The sequence below is a fragment of the Drosophila mauritiana genome, chromosome 3R, assembly GCF_004382145.1.
Source record: "Drosophila mauritiana strain mau12 chromosome 3R, ASM438214v1, whole genome shotgun sequence".
NCBI classification, from domain to species: domain Eukaryota; kingdom Metazoa; phylum Arthropoda; class Insecta; order Diptera; family Drosophilidae; genus Drosophila; species Drosophila mauritiana.
Genome location: NC_046670.1, coordinates 5,040,133 through 5,056,767, shown reverse-complemented (window position 1 = coordinate 5,056,767; position 16,635 = coordinate 5,040,133). Strand labels below are relative to the sequence as shown.

Here is a 16,635-nt window from a genome sequence, read left to right as displayed (position 1 = left end):
ATGTTATCTAGAAGCTGGTTAACAGAGCTAGAGGGCGCTAGTGTGTATATTTTTTGTTTTAGCGTCAGGTGTCGCCACGTGGCATTTTATGAAATCCCCAATAGGTGGCGATGAAGTATTTTGTTGATAGATGGCGCCACTGGGGAAATAGTAATTTAACAATAGATGGTGTGCTTGGGAATATAACTTTTATCGATAGGTGTCGCCCTAGAGATTACTATTTTATCCATAGGTGTCGCTACTATTAAACTTACTCTTTGAGTTGAAAGCGATTTGAAATGCAATATTAATCATTTGCAATGTTCCATGAAATGAGTTTCGTATGTCTCGCATTTTTGAAATACTTAAACTATTTTTAAAACGACAAGCTGAAAAAAATACTATTGGCTTCGATGCCTTGTCAACCCTGGCATTGCAAAAAATGTGTACAAAAACAAACAGCGGCAGCACGTGTGCGTGACTCTCAGCTCGGCGGCTTTCTCAGGGGGTTGTTGTTTTGGTGAGCCGCAGGTTCTGTCGGATCTCCCGAGCGACCCGAGTACGTATATCCTTCGCTCGGCTCTGGGCTTGGACCCTAGCGACATGATGACATGCGGATAGAGTAAATCCAACACGAACGGCTGCTGGACGTGTTTGCTGTGAGCTGCGAGCGAGTTAAATCGAATCGAATCGAAACAAAACGAAACGCCAAAAAAGGAGCTCAAGCCAGGAATCGTTGCGACAGGCGGACGAGCGGACAGACAGACTGACAATCAGGGGGCCACATGAAAACACCAAATATAATTAATATGCCACGGCTGTGTTAATGCTGCGAATAGTTCCCAATTTCCATAAGTGATTGCCCCGTCGGTTGAGTGCGTGCAGAGAAAAGTAGGTTACGGCGGAAGGAATTTTGAGGTCGGACGGTCGGTGGCTCGTGGAAAGCGTTCACGAATTTTCCGTGTGCATGTGTGTAGGCCGCTGGGTGCCGAGAAAATGCAGTGCGAGTGCCACAAAGGCGACAAAGGCAAAGTGCAAATGGCTTGATGACATATAGCAAATGAACGAACCAGCCCATTTCCCAATTTCTTCAATTCATACTCTCCAGCCAGCAAGGGAAAAGTGATATTTATACATCTGTGGTCTGATTTTTGCACAGGCCACAGAAACAAGCCCACACACACACACAAACACACCACTAACAAAGACGGACGGACTGTCAGACGGACGGGCAGGGGTAACAAGCGGACGCACAAACACAAACGACAACTATATAGCAATATATGCCCATTGAGTGCCTTATATCATTTGATAATAATCCACAAGGTGTCTACTATGCCGGACAGGAGCTATCCGGCGTTGTTGATCTCAGCGTCGACGCCACGAAGCGCATTAAAGGTGAGCCCCCTAACGTATACTACGAAAACGGTGCCCATGACTCACGGGGCGTATGAGTGATGCGGTCACTTGGCATTTCGGTGCGGTGTGGCGACTCGGTGCATTTAAATGCACGAAGGCCACCAGCTAATGGCAATATTAAAATGTATCTCCCCCCGGACGCCGATTTGAACGTGCTCCACTATTAATCGTTGCTCCTGGCGCCCTGCCCCCAAAAATATGTGTCTGTTGTGACTGTCACTGTGGAATATCCTGCAGTTGTTGTGCTGCTCTTGGCATGCCGCCATTTTCAGTTATCCATGAACTCGTTAAAGGCGTGGTTATTTGTTAGTTTTCCTTTTTGTGGAAAAGCCGTTTACACTCAGATTTTTTTGACCTTAGTCTAATTTGGAATATTTTATATTATATTAATATTTATCACTTAAATAAATAGGCATCAAAAACTTCATAGTATACTACTTATAGGCAAAAGCCATACCTATTTAAAAAATATAATTATAATTTAATAGCGTTTTTTTTTACATTTTCGTTTTGTTACCTCCAAATTTTGTGACAAAAAAGATTCATTTATAATTTTAGATTATTCACACTTTAAGTAGGCCGCCTGTAACTGTGATGAGTCGCTGCTAGGCGGTCTCCACTTGCAATTCAATTTGGCAATCCTTATTCACAGCGGGTGGGGAATCCTTGCAGGCATCCACGTCACCGTCAGCGGCTATGCCAAGATACGCTGGATAAAAAAGGGATATCCGCGCGACAGCGAGCGCGCCATGTGCCGTGCCTACCGATCGTATCTGTCCTCGCGGTCCTACGTCCTCGGATCCTGCGCGAACAACTCGAGCATCGACTGGCCGGCCGGCGAGTACTCGTACACCTTCCACGTGATTCTGCCCGACAATCTGCCCACGTCCTTCGACGGCAAGTATGGCCAGATCCACTACGAGATCATAACGACGATCGAAAGGGCCGCTCGCCACCCGAAGGTCTTCAAGCTGCCATTTACCGTGATACAACCGCTGGACCTGAACGCCGATGCTATTTACAGGGTATGTGTTTATTCGACGTAGAACGGTGATCTAAAATCTTGGTATACTTTATAGTTTGCTCATCATTTTCAACTTAAAATAGGGGCTGTTTTGAACTTAAGAAACTAGTTAGGCACAGTGGCTTAATATTAATAAGCTCATAGGGTTTTCCTTACTATCCTGATTTGTCGAGAGTATAACTAATCCATTGGTTTTCCCAGGTTCCTCTGGAGATCCTCGATCGGAAACGCTTCTGGAGCTTCTGCTGCCCCACAGGCCCGCTGACGGTGAAGTTCTCGACGCCGTACTGCGGATATGCGCCCGGCCAGAAGATCCACTTCGTGCTGTACATCAACAACGAGTCCTCGATCGACATAACCGAGTGCGAGGTCAAGCTGAAGCAGGAGGTGAGCTACGAGTCGCACGATCCGCAGCATGAGTACCGCTACGACAAGCACCTGATTGCCCGGAAGCAGTTCGGAAACGTGCTGAGATGGTCGAGGAAGGTGTACCGGGGGTATCTTGACCTGCCCTCGATACCGCCCACTTCGGTGAAGCCCACGTGCCCCATTAGCGTTAACTATTCGATTAAGATCATCGTGAACCCCACGGAGTTTCACTGGAAACTTAAGCTGAAGATTCCGCTGACCATCGGCAGTATTCCGATCATGGATGGTCCGGAGGCCCTGCTGCGATTCAATCGCCAGCAGCAACAGCACCAAGTAGTTAGTCAAAATTTACAAATGTCGACGCAGCAGCGTCAAAGGGATCGGGATCGTGATCGTGATATGAATCTGGATCGGGAAAGAGATAGAGATCGAGATCGAGATCGGGACCGGATAAGTGCCTCAGTTCAGCAGCGACGTATCAGCAGCATCAACAACAACAACAACAATCATGGACGCCTTGTGGGCGGACTACTGCCGACCAATAGCAATATGAATATGATAGTGAATGTCAGTCCCACGCCCACAAGCTCCACGCCCTCATCAACGCCAACAACTGCCGCCCTCAGGCCAACGGCCATGCCAGCGATTTTGGTGACCAGTGATAGCGATAATCCGCCGGACTATATACCCATGAGTAAGAATTATTCAGTTTGTCCCTTCCAAATGGAACAATTGAATGCTCAGAAACTTTTGTACTTAAATACATCAATATAGTACTATATTTATGTACATATATTGTTGTGCAATGAAATAGGCTTTATTAAAACTCGTTTCTTTCAGTGCCGCCCTCGTATGAAGACGCCATGGCTCTGAGTGAGAAGTTCAGCGATGACACTGAGTTCTTGACCAACGTTAGCATGAGCAGCATTTTGTCCGCTCAGGCTGATGTTTCCACAAGTGAGCCCTTTAAGCCGCGTTATCCGGTCTATTACGATTATGAGACACCGACCATACCGCCCGGTAGTGATGATTCTAATGAATCCGACACATAAAACCCCCATCAAAACCAAAAACCAACAATTGTTTACCAAAAAAGCGAAAGCTACAAATGAAAAATGATCCAATCAATTGAATGGCTGAGTGGCTTTTTCTGTGTTCTTTTTTATTCCTTTACTTAATAGTAGTTAGAGCATTTTCATAAATGTATTTTAATATGTTCAAGTAATGAGATTAAATGCACAGAGATATAATTCATTCTTTGTCCGCCTAAAACCAAAGAAAGTTAATTTAAACATTTAAATTTGTACTTGTCTGATAGAAAGAATTTCAAAATCCAAAGAAAAAAACGTCTGAATCGTAAAGTTTAATGTCGTCCTTGATCCGAGTGTCTGTTGAGCCTATCTCATTTAAGTCAAATCTCATTACTTAGTTGTCCATATCATTTTAATGAATTACACTTTATTCCTATTATATAAAATTGTGTATCTAAAATAATTGCACGTTTTATTGCATTACCCTATTATATATATAAGTATACAAGAAATTTTTACCAACTTAAATTAATAAAAATTGTTTTATTATTATTAATATATATATTTTATCCATTACCTTCCATAAAAATATATATTTGTTTTTTATTATATTCACTTACTACACATAAATTATGAAATATATTTGAAACTAAAACGATGAACATGTATGCGCCTGATCCAAAATCATTATTAATATTAAACTATATAGAGCCATTTGCAGATTCTTTATTATGGCGTCTTTTAATGTTTAAGTCAAATACATTTATCGAATACCAATTAAGAACGTTTTATAGATTTTCAAAGCTTATCTAAACTTTTTCTACTTTCCTAATATGCATTTCTCTGTTAATTAGACTTAAGCCGAGCAGAAATAATTTCAAAATGTGCTTAACTTGTAAATTTATTCTCTTGTTACCGCCCCGAAACATGCTACATTTTGTACCGTCCATTCACAACCCCCACCACTTTTCCTTCGAAACCCGAAAACCGTAGAGACGCTCTACGATGAGTCCAGTTCCCGGCTGCGTCTCACACTCAGCTGCCAGGACTCGGCGGCACCGGAAACGGATGAGGAGGTGGTCCCGAACGCAAGAGGAGGTGAATCCCTTTCCTGCAAAAAGAAATGAGACGTCCTGGGACTAAGCGATACGGAATGAGCTGCATCAAATGTAAACCAATAAGCCAATAAGCGATAACACTTACATATTTAATCGAAATCAAAATACTATAGAATGGAAAATGAAATCCAATGTGCTAACATGTAGTAGAACTTAAGTCTGGGCGTAATTTAAATTGGAGATGGCAAATCGATCAATTTTTTATAGAACCAAGGCAGAATGGGATATATTTTGGAGAAGAAAGCTATCTAGGCCAAAAGAATTTGATTTATTTAACTATTTTATCAACCCTTTCTTCTATAGATCCTATATTTACATTTAAATTTTCTCTCTTCTTATTCTCGTTTTACCCGTTTTAACTAACCTTATACAATTATTTTTTAAGTATTGCTAATTGTAACTTGATACAATGGTCGCTGGCTAAGTATATGTGAACAATGTAGTAAGAAGTTAAATGAAATCATTTAGCCCGTAATTTTAACAAAATCTGCACAATTTTACCAAACGGAGAGGGGAAATTAGGCGCGAAACTAACATTTTCCAATATTCAATATTGTATTTATAAGTCTATGAGAAATTTACAAGCAAAGATTAGCCAAATTGTGTTTAGTTTTTTATCATTTAAAATCATCACATCATCATAATCTTTAGGTGTCTAAAAGAGATATTGTCCAACTAATTATATATACAAGTGTCTTTTGCTCTAGTTTCTATACAAATTAGATTGTGTTGTCTCACTGTATACTTTGTACTTCCTCTTATTTAAGCGCCAGTCTAACCAACAATCATATAAGTCTATTTCTAAGTCTTAACTGTCTTCAATTCGATTTAATCCGATTCAATAAAGCAAAACTAAATATATTACGAATACCCCAAATAATGTAGTCACATTTACATCCTGTACACGATATAATCAGCGAAAAATCTGAGTCGGCTTTGCTGGACCATAAAGCTAAATTTATATATTTTTATCGCTGCGGCCAAAACAGACTTCGGGCCAAATTAGCAGTAAAACAGCAGCCATTTCTCATTCAGACGACTCGTGTGGAAACAGTTTTTCAGACATCCAACGGCTTCGGCTGAAACCTCAAGTTGTCACAGTCACTTGTTTGCCGTCCGTTGGCGAGGTCGCAACTAGAGTCTCAGTCGCGTGAATTCGAATTTTAGAAAACCACACATACATAAAAAACACTGAAAATGCCAATAAATTGTGAATTTAACTTATCGCGTGCCGCTGCCATTTATTACAACGGCGAGCAAATTTCGGGATCACTCACTGTGACAGTCGCGGGGAAAAAAAGTTTCAAATTAGAGGGTAAGATGCCATTAGGCAAATGAGTTGGTTTAGTGATTAGATAGGGGACAGTGCTGCAAATAGATGGGCAATCTGATATGCTGATCGTGTTGTTGTTCCCCCTTCGGCAGGCGTAAGTATCACTCTCCATGGCGTCTCGACGGTCCACTGGCGGGAGTCACTTCGAGGGCCGCCGGAAATCGAACACAATGATAGCACCGGAAACCTGGAGTGCCCCAAAGTGGATTACAACGGCAGCAATGTGCACATAAATCAAACGAAAAAGTTAAGCGAAACACTTCAGCTAGAGCCTGGTACTTTCCGATTGGGTGACTTCAATTTTCAGCTCCCTGAAAATCTGCCAGCCACCTGTAGCCTTCCTTTCGGCAATGTGGAGTATGTGCTCAAGGTTGTTCTCGAAAGAAGGGGAACGCATAACAAATGCTTTCAGCAGCGATTGGTGATACGAAAGTGTGTGGAATTCGGCGATCTCAAGCCTCAATATATGGAGACTGCGAACATGGGCCTTAGACTGCCTCGAAGTGTTTTTGTTCCGGGTCAAAGTGTAAGCTATGAAATCTGTTCCAAAGATGGAGTCCAGGACTTCCGTATCCGCTTGTGCAAAAGAATCAGCTACACTAGTCAGCAACCAAGTGCCAAAACCAAGACAGTGACACAAGTTTTGTCCGAGAGTTCGGAACTTAATGGCAATCTTCGCCTGCCTCTGACAGCCCCCATTATGAGTCACTCAGATCAGCTGGACCCCATACAAATCAGTTATTACATTGAGACATTCAACTTCTTGAATGCCCCAATCAAAGCACCAATTTTCGTGGCCACTGTTGCACCCCCCGTGAATTGCCAAACGGAATCGTCGCGACTTTGCTTCGTTAATATGGGTAAGTTCATACGCTGCCCCTTAATAACGCCACAAGTAATTAACTATTGTCTCTTTTAGCTCTTAGCCAGACCGAGCTGCTGGGGCCAATTAATCAGTTTCTGGCCAACAGCTGTTCCCGGGAAATCGACGCCTTGGCGCTGAGCAAACATTGTGAACGCATCAAGTTGCTCAAAGGCCCGAAGAGAAAAAAGTCGTACGTGCATTTAGCTTTGCAATACTTTTATAAGAAAGTACTAACCTGACACACGTGCTGCGTCTGGAATTTCAGTGCCAAGCTATTGAGAATTGTAGAATTCACAATAATTGAACTTGAAATGCGATAAAGGAAAGTAAGCCAAGCAAACAACTGTATTCGATTATCGACTATTACCGACTATAAACTTATACAAAAAGAAGTTTATATTTTTATTATTCCCAATAAACTTGAGTTAGGTATAGTACTAGCTAAAAATATATTTTTAAATATGCAAATATTTCAGTTTTTCTCTGCGAACTTGACATTTTATGCAGTCCCTTTTTCCCCCAGGCATCGCTCTCATTATCGCAATTATGCATGCCAGATTAATGGAGTGAGTGCCCAAATAATTTCGAGGTCCTAATTGTGCCACGTTATGCGGCAGGAAAGTGGCCAAGGGTTACACAGCCAACACCCCGAAAAAAAAGTGCTTGTTGTGACGCACTGCTCGGTTTTGTTGACATTCTTTCGGCCGTTGTATCGGCGGTTGATATATGGTAATAACTAAAATGTACACCAGTATATGGTGGATATTGGCTCCTGACCTCGGCAGCATCCGCCCCTTGGCGTTAGTCCACCATTTCAGCCGCCACATGAGCGAGTGTGCGAGTGTGCGGGTGTGTGTGTGTGTTGGCCGCAGCGAAACAAAGGAAACCGAAAGGACCCACGGCCAAAAGCTGCTCCATTTCCGAACGGTTCGCGCTGAAATATTAGACCAGAAGCAGACAGTAGACGGCTACACAGACGCAAGGCGCCAGCTTATTGATTCGCCCGCCCCCGAAACTCCGCTCCCCGGAAAGCGAAAGCCCGATGGCGTCGGATGCTGACAAAGAACTCGCCGTTCGGAACTCAGTGCGCGTCTGGCTGTGTGGAAGTAGGGTTGCGGTTGTTCGGTGCTCCGTCTCCAGAAGCCCAGCCACGGATATACTAGTGATGAACTGGCAGTGAAGATACGGTCAACTCGAGCCGGAAGCAAGTGCAGCAGCCATGCCCACCACCTGTGTCTTTCAGCTGGATCGCCTGAATCCGGTCTACAACAGTGGGGAGTACATCAGTGGTCGCATTTTGCTGCGTACGGACAAGGTGAAGCGAGTCAATGGTGGGTTCAAAGTACTCCTAGGTTCCTATCCCCCCGGGAAGACTACAATTTCCCAAATCCCCAGCCGTATATGTGACTCTGGAGGGCGAGGCCAAGGTTCAGTGGTCGATGAGCGGCAAGAGCGAGACGGCCAACTACTCGGGCCATCAGCAATATTTACACTCACGCACCAATGTGTTCGATAACACCCTCTTCCGGGCCGGGGTCCACGTATACGTCCTCACCCTCAGGATTCCGCCGGACTGCCCGAGTACCTGCAAGGGTCCCTACGGCTACATAGCCTACACCATCTCGCTGACCATCGACAAGCCCTGGGGCTTCGACGAGGTGTTCCGGAAGCCCATCATCGTGGTGCAGACACTGGATCTCAACTACAATGCAGAGTTTTCAGTAAGTACTTCTACTTTGGTGTAATTATAGGTAATGACTTTTGGTTTAATGAAACAATTATTAATTTCCAATCGATTGGATTGCCATGCTATATTATAAATAGTTTAAGATATGTTTCAATCACAGTCCAATCATTTAATAATATTATCCTTAAACTAGCTACCTGTCAAGGACGAGAACCTGAAGTATCTCTGCCATTGGCCCTGCATTTCGGGGCCCATCTGCTCCACCTTGACCTTGCCCGCCTCCGGTTTCACACCGCTTCAGGAGGTACCCTTCCGGCTGGAGGTGGACAACCAGTCTCCACACTACGACATCATCGGCGTGGAGGTGTCCATCAAGCAGCACTTCGTCTTCCTGTCGCGAAAGCCCGTGAAGCGGAACTTCTACTCCAAGACGCTGGTCAAGGAGCTGATCTCGGACCGCACTCTGCGCCTGTCCAAGCGGCAGTACGAGTCCAGCATCTGTGTGCCCATTGACACGCCCCGATCCACCCTGAACCCCAACTACATCGTCTTTCTGCACTACACGCTGCAGGTGAAGCTGAAGACGGGCTACTTCCACTACGACACGGACCTCTCAGTGCCCATAATCGTGGGCACCATCTCCTTGCAACACCTCAGGGACTCGGTGCACACCCAGCAGCCTGTACGGAGGACGCCCACGCCCGAGAGACAGCGGCTCATCGAGCGGGTCACTCCCCGACCGCCAACAGTGGAGGAGGATTCCGCCGGAGAAGCAGATCCGGCCACGGATGAGCCGCACCGGGTGATCGAAGACGACGAGCCACCATCTTACGACAGTTGCCGTAAGTTTTAATTATTCATAATTGCAATTATTAGTTTAAGAAAAATAACTAATAATATCTAAAATATAATTGGTTGAACGACACATTTCAAATGAGGATTATGTTTTCTATTGCTATAAACTTCTATTGTATTTGTTTAGAATATTAGGTAGTTCATTTAAGCAACAATTTGAAGGAAAATCCTTCAAGTCCTTAACATTGCCATAAAACTGAATTAACTTTTCAACACTTCCATTTGCAGTTCCGCCATCTTTCAGTTTTGCTACCTTGGCAGGCAGTCAGCAAACATTGGGGAGTAACGCCGCAGTTGTCCTGCAGCGGATTCACTTGCCCAAGTTTCCTGGATTTTCCACACTCATTGGGACAGCTCCTGCCCACGGAATGGAGGACTCCGGCCTTGACATGCATATGTACAGGTCGTACGGATCGCTTAACACGGATCACACAGGCCGGAGTCTGGATACTTTCGGATCCCTCTGTGGTCCACTGTCCGAACACGTCGAGGAGCAGGAGCAGGAGGCAGAAGAGAACCTGGATGTGACTGCCCAGGTGCATCGGCCGATTCAACGGGCAACGGTTTCGGAGGTCAATGACGTCCTACAGGACGAGCACCTGTTCTAATGGAAAAGTGTCTTATATACGTATTGCCATCCCCAGTAACAAGTAACTTAAGTGTTCAAGACTAAGGCTTATAAAGGATTTTTAGGCCGGGTCCTAGTACGTCGTCTAGTTTTAGTGAGCTTTCATTGCGCAAATTTGTACACTCGCGTACCATCCAAAATTGATCGAATCGAACTTATTGAGTGCCAAAATCTCCTTTTTCTAGTATACCTATAACCGCTTTTATACATCCGTCAAACATTTACGGTTTAAATATGTAATCGACTCGATATATTTACTAATTATTGTAAGTACCAATTAATGCGTTCTTAAGTGGACAATAAATAATTGCAGTATACAAACAATCAGTTTGTAAATTGTATTTTGTGTTGCGTGGTGATAGAGAGTTATTTAAACGAATTCTTGAAAGTTTAGCGAAATATTAAGTTATTAAGTCTGGTCTGGTGTATGTATAAGTTCGATAAAAGGTCGATAATTTTGGCTATTTACAGAGAAATAGTACTCATTACTGGCCATGTGAGTCCTTGAATCCGTCATATACCCGAAGCTTTCGCACATAGGTAGGCTACACCTGCCATCGGATGTAACGCATTTTAATTAAATTACAAATTGTTTGGTACGCGATAGCACTCCACACCCGGCACACTTGGCTGGCAGCGTCCTAGGCCAGATAAGATATAGCCCTGGTGATAATAGCCATTCACACCTAGTATATCCGATAAGGCCGCGTCGAGTCCCGTTCTTAATGGGCGGGCATGTTGTCAACAACTGCCAGACATCGGTTAGCAGTCGAGCCGTCAACAGAGTCCAGAGAGCTGAAAATGAGCCACCGCTGTGAGATCCAACTGGACAACCCACGGGGGGCCTATCGGGCCGGCGAAACGGTCAATGGTCACGTCTATCTGACCCTTTCGGAGCGGGCCTTAATCAAAGGTAGGTTGGAGCATGACTCATGGGCTACCCCGTGTAACATGGCCCTCCAGTGGCGCTGATTCACCGATCAAATCAAGATCTGGTTTCTTTTATGGATTGCTGATAGTGCTTGTCGCAGTAAAATCAAATTGCTTATACCTTTCAGTAGGCTTATCAACAACCAGGCAAAATTGATTAGTAACTTTTCATAATTGGAACTTGAAAAATATTTGTGCATAATAATGTGGTATACGTATAAATTATAATAATCCTTATAATATATCATTCATTCGTTTGGCCAATGCTATTTTTTCAGCAATTTGCTTGGAGGCCAATGGATATGCGAGCACCGCCTGGCAGCAGCCCCAAAAGCAGAAGAATCAAAAGAAGAACGAGCAGCCAGTGGTGGTTCAGAACTTGGACTTTGATTATCGCGTGGATTATTTTGCCAAAATCGATTATTTTGTGGGCTCGGAGGCCGCACAGCCGCAGATAATGGAGGCGGGCACCTACAATTACGGTTTCCATGTGAAGCTGCCCAAGAACTGTCCGGGGAATTTCGAGGGGGCCCACGGACACATACGGTACACACTCCAAGTGCTCATCCACAGCAGTGCAGATCGTCCGCTGGAGGTGCTCCATGTACGCCAGTTACAGATTTTCCCGCAGAACTCTCTCAGCCAGGAGACGAGGAGCTGTGAGATCCAGATCTACGAGCAGACTCCTCGCCTCAAATTCTGGATGAAGCCACTTCATCTGCAGCTCCAGATTCCCAGGCAGGGTTATTCGCCAGGAGCAGGTATATCTGTCCACTTGAAGCTGCACAACCCGGAGAAATTGCCACTTCGCGAGGCGGTGTATTCCCTCGTTCAGATCAGCACCTACGTTGCCCATCTGAAGAATAAGCCCAAGCGCATGGAGACCAAGGTGGAGCGACAAACTGTCCTAAGCAGCCGCCATGAGCTCCACAACCTCCCACGCGGAGAACTGCAGAACTTTCAGCATCTTCACATGCTGCAAGTGCCCCAAACTGCGGCCACATTGAGTGTGGCAGGATGTGCTTGCCTGCAGCTCAACTACGAGGTGGAGGTGCTGGTCACGACTCAGCAGGAGAAACGGTTCATTGCGGCCCGTATGCCGGTCATCATTGGCAACGTGACGCCGCCCTGTCCTGGCAAGCTCCTAATGCAAGAACCCATTGAAGGCACTGCTCCGGAACCAACTCCCCCAGTCGAAGATGCATCAACATTGGTTCCGAATTTTAGCGTTTCCACCACATCTTTGGGTACTTCTTCTATCTCCGATTTGTAGAATATCCGTTTTAATTTTATCTTTTGAATTTCATTCCAGCTTCGAATTTCCGGGAAGCCGAGTTTATGGTAGCCACCAATCTGAATAAGACCAACAAACACTACTTGTCCGGCGAACAGTTGGATTTTAGACCACGCTATGTCTACTACGAAATGGACCAGACTCAATCGGAGGAAGTGAAGTCCCATTGAATGCACGTCAATACTTTATTTTTTTAAATCGTCTAATTTATTTCATTCACTAGCAAAATTACACAAATATATATTATTCCATTATCACAAAAGCGTCGTATGTTCTTTGTTTCGGTGTATCTTTTAGGTTTTGACATTAGAACTGGTACTTTTACTGGGGCCAATTTTAATATAACTATACAGCTTTTTGAGATATAAGTACGTGGAAATTTCAAAATAAGGGTATGATTTATTTTAAAAATCAATATCATATGCCTAGAACGATCTTTTATTGCATTCCCTTTCAAGTACTTATTTTTAAAATATTGTTACATTTAATAAAAGAAATTTCAATAAGTGTTGTTCCTATACTAAAAAAGTCGAGAATATTGGAGATGTGATTCGATATTGTTGACTTAATTAAGAAGGATTTGCATAGAATATGATTTACAGTGAGTTACAGTGAGCTCACTTGCCCAACAAATCCGTCAGATTCCCGAATTTAAAAACCTTAGTGCGAGTGTTTCGCTAAGAATATGGAATTTAAAATATATTTTCAGGGGAATTTTGTTCATTGATGACTTTCTAAACTAGCAAATTTCATTGTTGTTGACTTATTCAAAGGTTCTTAGATTAAATAATTAATATTTTGTTATTGAAAACTGAAATATACATTTTTGCTGTCTAAGAACATTGTAGCGCAAAGTTCAATCTGCCTTGTTAGATACGATTTTTAACAATGGATTCTAAGAATTTGAGTATTTATAGTTGTATTTGGTTGTAGAAGTTAAATATATTCCTGAGATTTAGTTTCTTAGCAGAAACACGATAGACGGCTAAACTATGTTTATAAGTAACATCCAAAGTAAAATCATTTGATGAGATTATGTCTTCTTTTTTTCAAGAGTTAGCGTTCCAACCGTAGGATCGTGATGTGCGGTCAGTATTATTTTGACCGATCAATGGGGCTGTGTTATCATGAGGTAGTGACAGAACGGGAACTGGTTTATTGGCACCGAACTCTTCAGGGGGTTGAGGTGGAGCCGATGGCATGGCAAAGTTGGTGTACATGGGGTAACGCGGAATAAAGTCATCCGTGCGATTGTGCTCATCCTGATCGATGTCGATGAACCTTTCACCAAAGTTTGTGGCCTCCTCGAAGGTTGGTGGTTCTAAAAACGTGAATAGTATAAGAATTTAACAATGATCAGATATCTTTAAGCATTTGATAATTCAAATGACGAGTATCTATGATATCGCTATATACTTACTGCACTTGTCATAACTGGGAGGCAGATCTGCGGCTGCTCCGGCCGGAGTGTCCGGTGTTTCCGGTATCCATTGTGCTGCACTGGCGGGATTCTCGGCACTTTGGATCAATGGTATGGTGCCAATTACAATCGGCACCTCGAAGTCCGAGTCCACGTGGCAGTCGCCAGTGCTGATCGTGAGGATCACTTGGTAACTAACGGAAATGATGCCTTCGGAGCGGGAAGAGGGAGGTACCGCTGGTATAGCCAGGGTTCCTTCAATTTTTTTCTTCGAGAGCCTCAAAACACGCTCCTGCTGGCAACTTTTGTTCAGGCTGTGCTCCATTTCGCGGGTTTTATGGTGCGGCGTCTGAGCTTGGAATTTGTAGATCTGCTTTAGTTTCACTTCGATGCCATCCAGATCATAACCACTCGACTGGTTGTCAATCTCCAGAGTAAAGCGTATCTTCTGACCAGGCGCATAACCACCAAAGGGTATTGTTAGCGTCGATAGAACCGGGCCTGAACTGCAGGGCCAACAGCAAAAGTGCTTGATGTCCTCTCGGACTAGGGGCATCTGTCGAAAAGGAGTGTATTTGTATTAGTTGCTAAGAATAACTAATATTAACTAATATTTCATAAAATAAGAGATTAAAATTTATTTAACTTTTTCTTGTATGCATTTCTACTGGCCAGGATCGTAAAAAAATAGCGTGAATTTTTTATTTAGTCCCATAGATTTGGTTTGAATGAACACACCCCGTATTTGTTAAATAACTTCGAAATTTATGTCCATAAGGCACGCAATGTATCTACACTTGAATGACTCATATAATTGTCCTAACATATTGGTCGCAGGACAATTTAAAACTGCATTGATTTATTGCCGATTAATGCAATCTAAACTTTTGTGTCTCTAAGAAAACATCACTTGGACTCACCAGCAATTGGGGGCTCATGTTGAGGTTGTAGGTCTGTATGACCGTCAGTGGCTGCTTGAAGACGTTGTTGAAGCGCCACTGGCGATCGATGATCACGGATACCTCGTAGAAGATTTTTCCGTACTGCGCCACCACTGAAGAGGGGCATTCCAGGGGCAGTGGAATGCAGAAGTTGTAGGTGTGCGTACCTGGCGGCAGATTCCCGGATCCAAAGACCGATGTCCGGGTGTACAAGTACTGCTGCTTGCCTCGGAAATACTCCGTGTAGTGCTCGGTCTTTCCACCTCTTGTCCTTGTTCGCCGCTCATCCCATCGCACCTTGGCCTCGCCCTCGAAAAGAATGTATACCTCTAATCAGAAAGAGAAAAGTAAGTATTATATTTTAATGATCGATACTATATAAATTTAATTCTGTAGAATATCGGATACAAACCAATCCGACAACAAGTCTTTAAATTATGTACTTATGTGAAATCCTTCTTTGGACTCCGAAGATGTAGCTATAATCGTAAGTGCGGAATGCGATCAAGCGAATCAAAAAATGAACTGTTTGGAGCATTATGAGTGCATTTCAACCACTGTATCAAATACTTGTTGCGCTCTTTTCGCAGTTTTTTGATTGTATACATACCAATGTTATCTTCTTAAAAGCTTTCAAGTTTTTTTTTAGAATCGACAATTTGAAAAACGAAAAAATTCATCAATGAATTTGGAATTAGGGGGCGGTCATTCATAGCTGCATTTTAGGATACTTGGAATTAAACATTTGAGACAATTAAAGCCACATAAATGGTCTTATATAAGAAGCAGAACACTTTTCGCGCTACAACAAACTTGTTTGCTTGCTGCATTCTATAAAACCTGCTTGGTATTATCACAGAGTCAACAGAGATTATGTTCAAATGGAAAACATATCAGTCCATTAGCTTTATAACGACTCAAACTAACCGTTTACAGACTTTTCAGATGTTGTTGTCAAAATGGCAATTCCATTGACCGTCTCTCCACTGTAGTAAATGGGTTCGCGGCGATCGAGCTCAAAAGAGCAGCTGGAAGGCATTTTGGAATCGCCTAGGAAACGCAATCTATTCTTTAATATGTGGGTGCTGGCACATATATTTAGAAGTTCCAGATATTATTCAGTGGCGACGCGCAACGTGAATTTATTCAGCACCAGACAAGCGTCGCACCCGAAGTGAGATATACAGAGGTGGTCAAAAGTATTTACACAACGAGCTTTTTTTTCAATTAGTTGACAATTGAAAAAAAAGCTCGTTGTGTAAATACTTTTGACCACCTCTGTAGAATGGGAATAGCCGGTCTGCAACAGCTGGGTTCTCAGTGACATCATCACTTGGCGAGAGCCAAAGCTTTTCTGATAGAGAGTTTGCGGCGAGGAGCGAGCTTTCGGGGCTTCCGCTCACTGAAAACAATATTGAGGGGCATCGGATTCTGATAAACGGTTCTCTTTTTTGTTTATTTTGTTACGAACAATAAGGCAACAAATCTTAAAATTTGTAAACAAAAATCAGTTGGGTTCTCTGAAAGCTCAAGTTTAGTTGAGCTGTTATCAAAGTTGTTATTATTTTTTGAAAAACGGTGAAAAAGAATCATATCAAGTTAGTTCGTCTATGGACTTAAGTCTGTGATAGTTGATTACGTTTGTTTCTGATGGTTTGTAGGCATTTACAAACGCGTAAAAGTCCAAGAAGTTCCTGATTCCTGGTGCGTAGCAATCAAAGGGTATCATGACGGTCGAGAGA

General features: G+C 43.3%; 5 protein-coding genes across 6 annotated transcripts; 4 read left to right on the top strand and 1 right to left on the bottom strand.

Moving 5' to 3' along the window:
* Positions 1–617: 617 nt before the first annotated feature.
* LOC117144779 (arrestin domain-containing protein 17) lies at positions 618–5,801 on the top strand. 2 transcript variants are annotated; one of them, XM_033310148.1, is made up of 5 exons: positions 618–1,377; positions 2,071–2,423; positions 2,624–3,485; positions 3,632–3,748; positions 4,816–5,801. In XM_033310148.1, exons 1-5 carry the CDS (start codon positions 1,263–1,265, stop codon positions 4,947–4,949), a joined length of 1,581 nt encoding a protein of 526 aa, XP_033166039.1. In that variant the 5' UTR covers positions 618–1,262; the 3' UTR covers positions 4,950–5,801. The 2 variants fall into 2 exon arrangements, with proteins under 2 accessions (XP_033166039.1, XP_033166038.1); XM_033310147.1 differs by having other exon boundaries at positions 3,632–3,811.
* A 244-nt stretch (positions 5,802–6,045) lies between these two features.
* Positions 6,046–7,578, top strand: LOC117144781. The gene is made up of 3 exons (XM_033310150.1): positions 6,046–6,255; positions 6,366–7,133; positions 7,193–7,578. The coding sequence occupies exons 1-3, from the start codon at positions 6,138–6,140 to the stop codon at positions 7,375–7,377; spliced, it is 1,071 nt and encodes a 356-aa protein (XP_033166041.1). The 5' UTR covers positions 6,046–6,137; the 3' UTR covers positions 7,378–7,578.
* A 40-nt stretch (positions 7,579–7,618) lies between these two features.
* Positions 7,619–10,598, top strand: LOC117144780 (arrestin domain-containing protein 3). Its single transcript, XM_033310149.1, has 4 exons — positions 7,619–8,469; positions 8,534–8,859; positions 9,019–9,667; positions 9,909–10,598. Exons 1-4 carry the CDS (start codon positions 8,358–8,360, stop codon positions 10,286–10,288), a joined length of 1,467 nt encoding a protein of 488 aa, XP_033166040.1. The 5' UTR covers positions 7,619–8,357; the 3' UTR covers positions 10,289–10,598.
* A 493-nt stretch (positions 10,599–11,091) lies between these two features.
* LOC117144772 (arrestin domain-containing protein 17) lies at positions 11,092–12,788 on the top strand. The gene is made up of 3 exons (XM_033310137.1): positions 11,092–11,221; positions 11,517–12,485; positions 12,551–12,788. Exons 1-3 carry the CDS (start codon positions 11,110–11,112, stop codon positions 12,700–12,702), a joined length of 1,233 nt encoding a protein of 410 aa, XP_033166028.1. The 5' UTR covers positions 11,092–11,109; the 3' UTR covers positions 12,703–12,788.
* A 414-nt stretch (positions 12,789–13,202) lies between these two features.
* LOC117144771 (arrestin domain-containing protein 3) lies at positions 13,203–16,071 on the bottom strand. The gene is made up of 4 exons (XM_033310135.1): positions 15,821–16,071; positions 14,873–15,222; positions 13,953–14,508; positions 13,203–13,853 (listed from the first exon to the last, which is right to left on the bottom strand). The coding sequence occupies exons 1-4, from the start codon at positions 15,930–15,932 to the stop codon at positions 13,582–13,584; spliced, it is 1,290 nt and encodes a 429-aa protein (XP_033166026.1). The 5' UTR covers positions 15,933–16,071; the 3' UTR covers positions 13,203–13,581.
* Between the last annotated feature and the right edge of the window lie 564 nt (positions 16,072–16,635).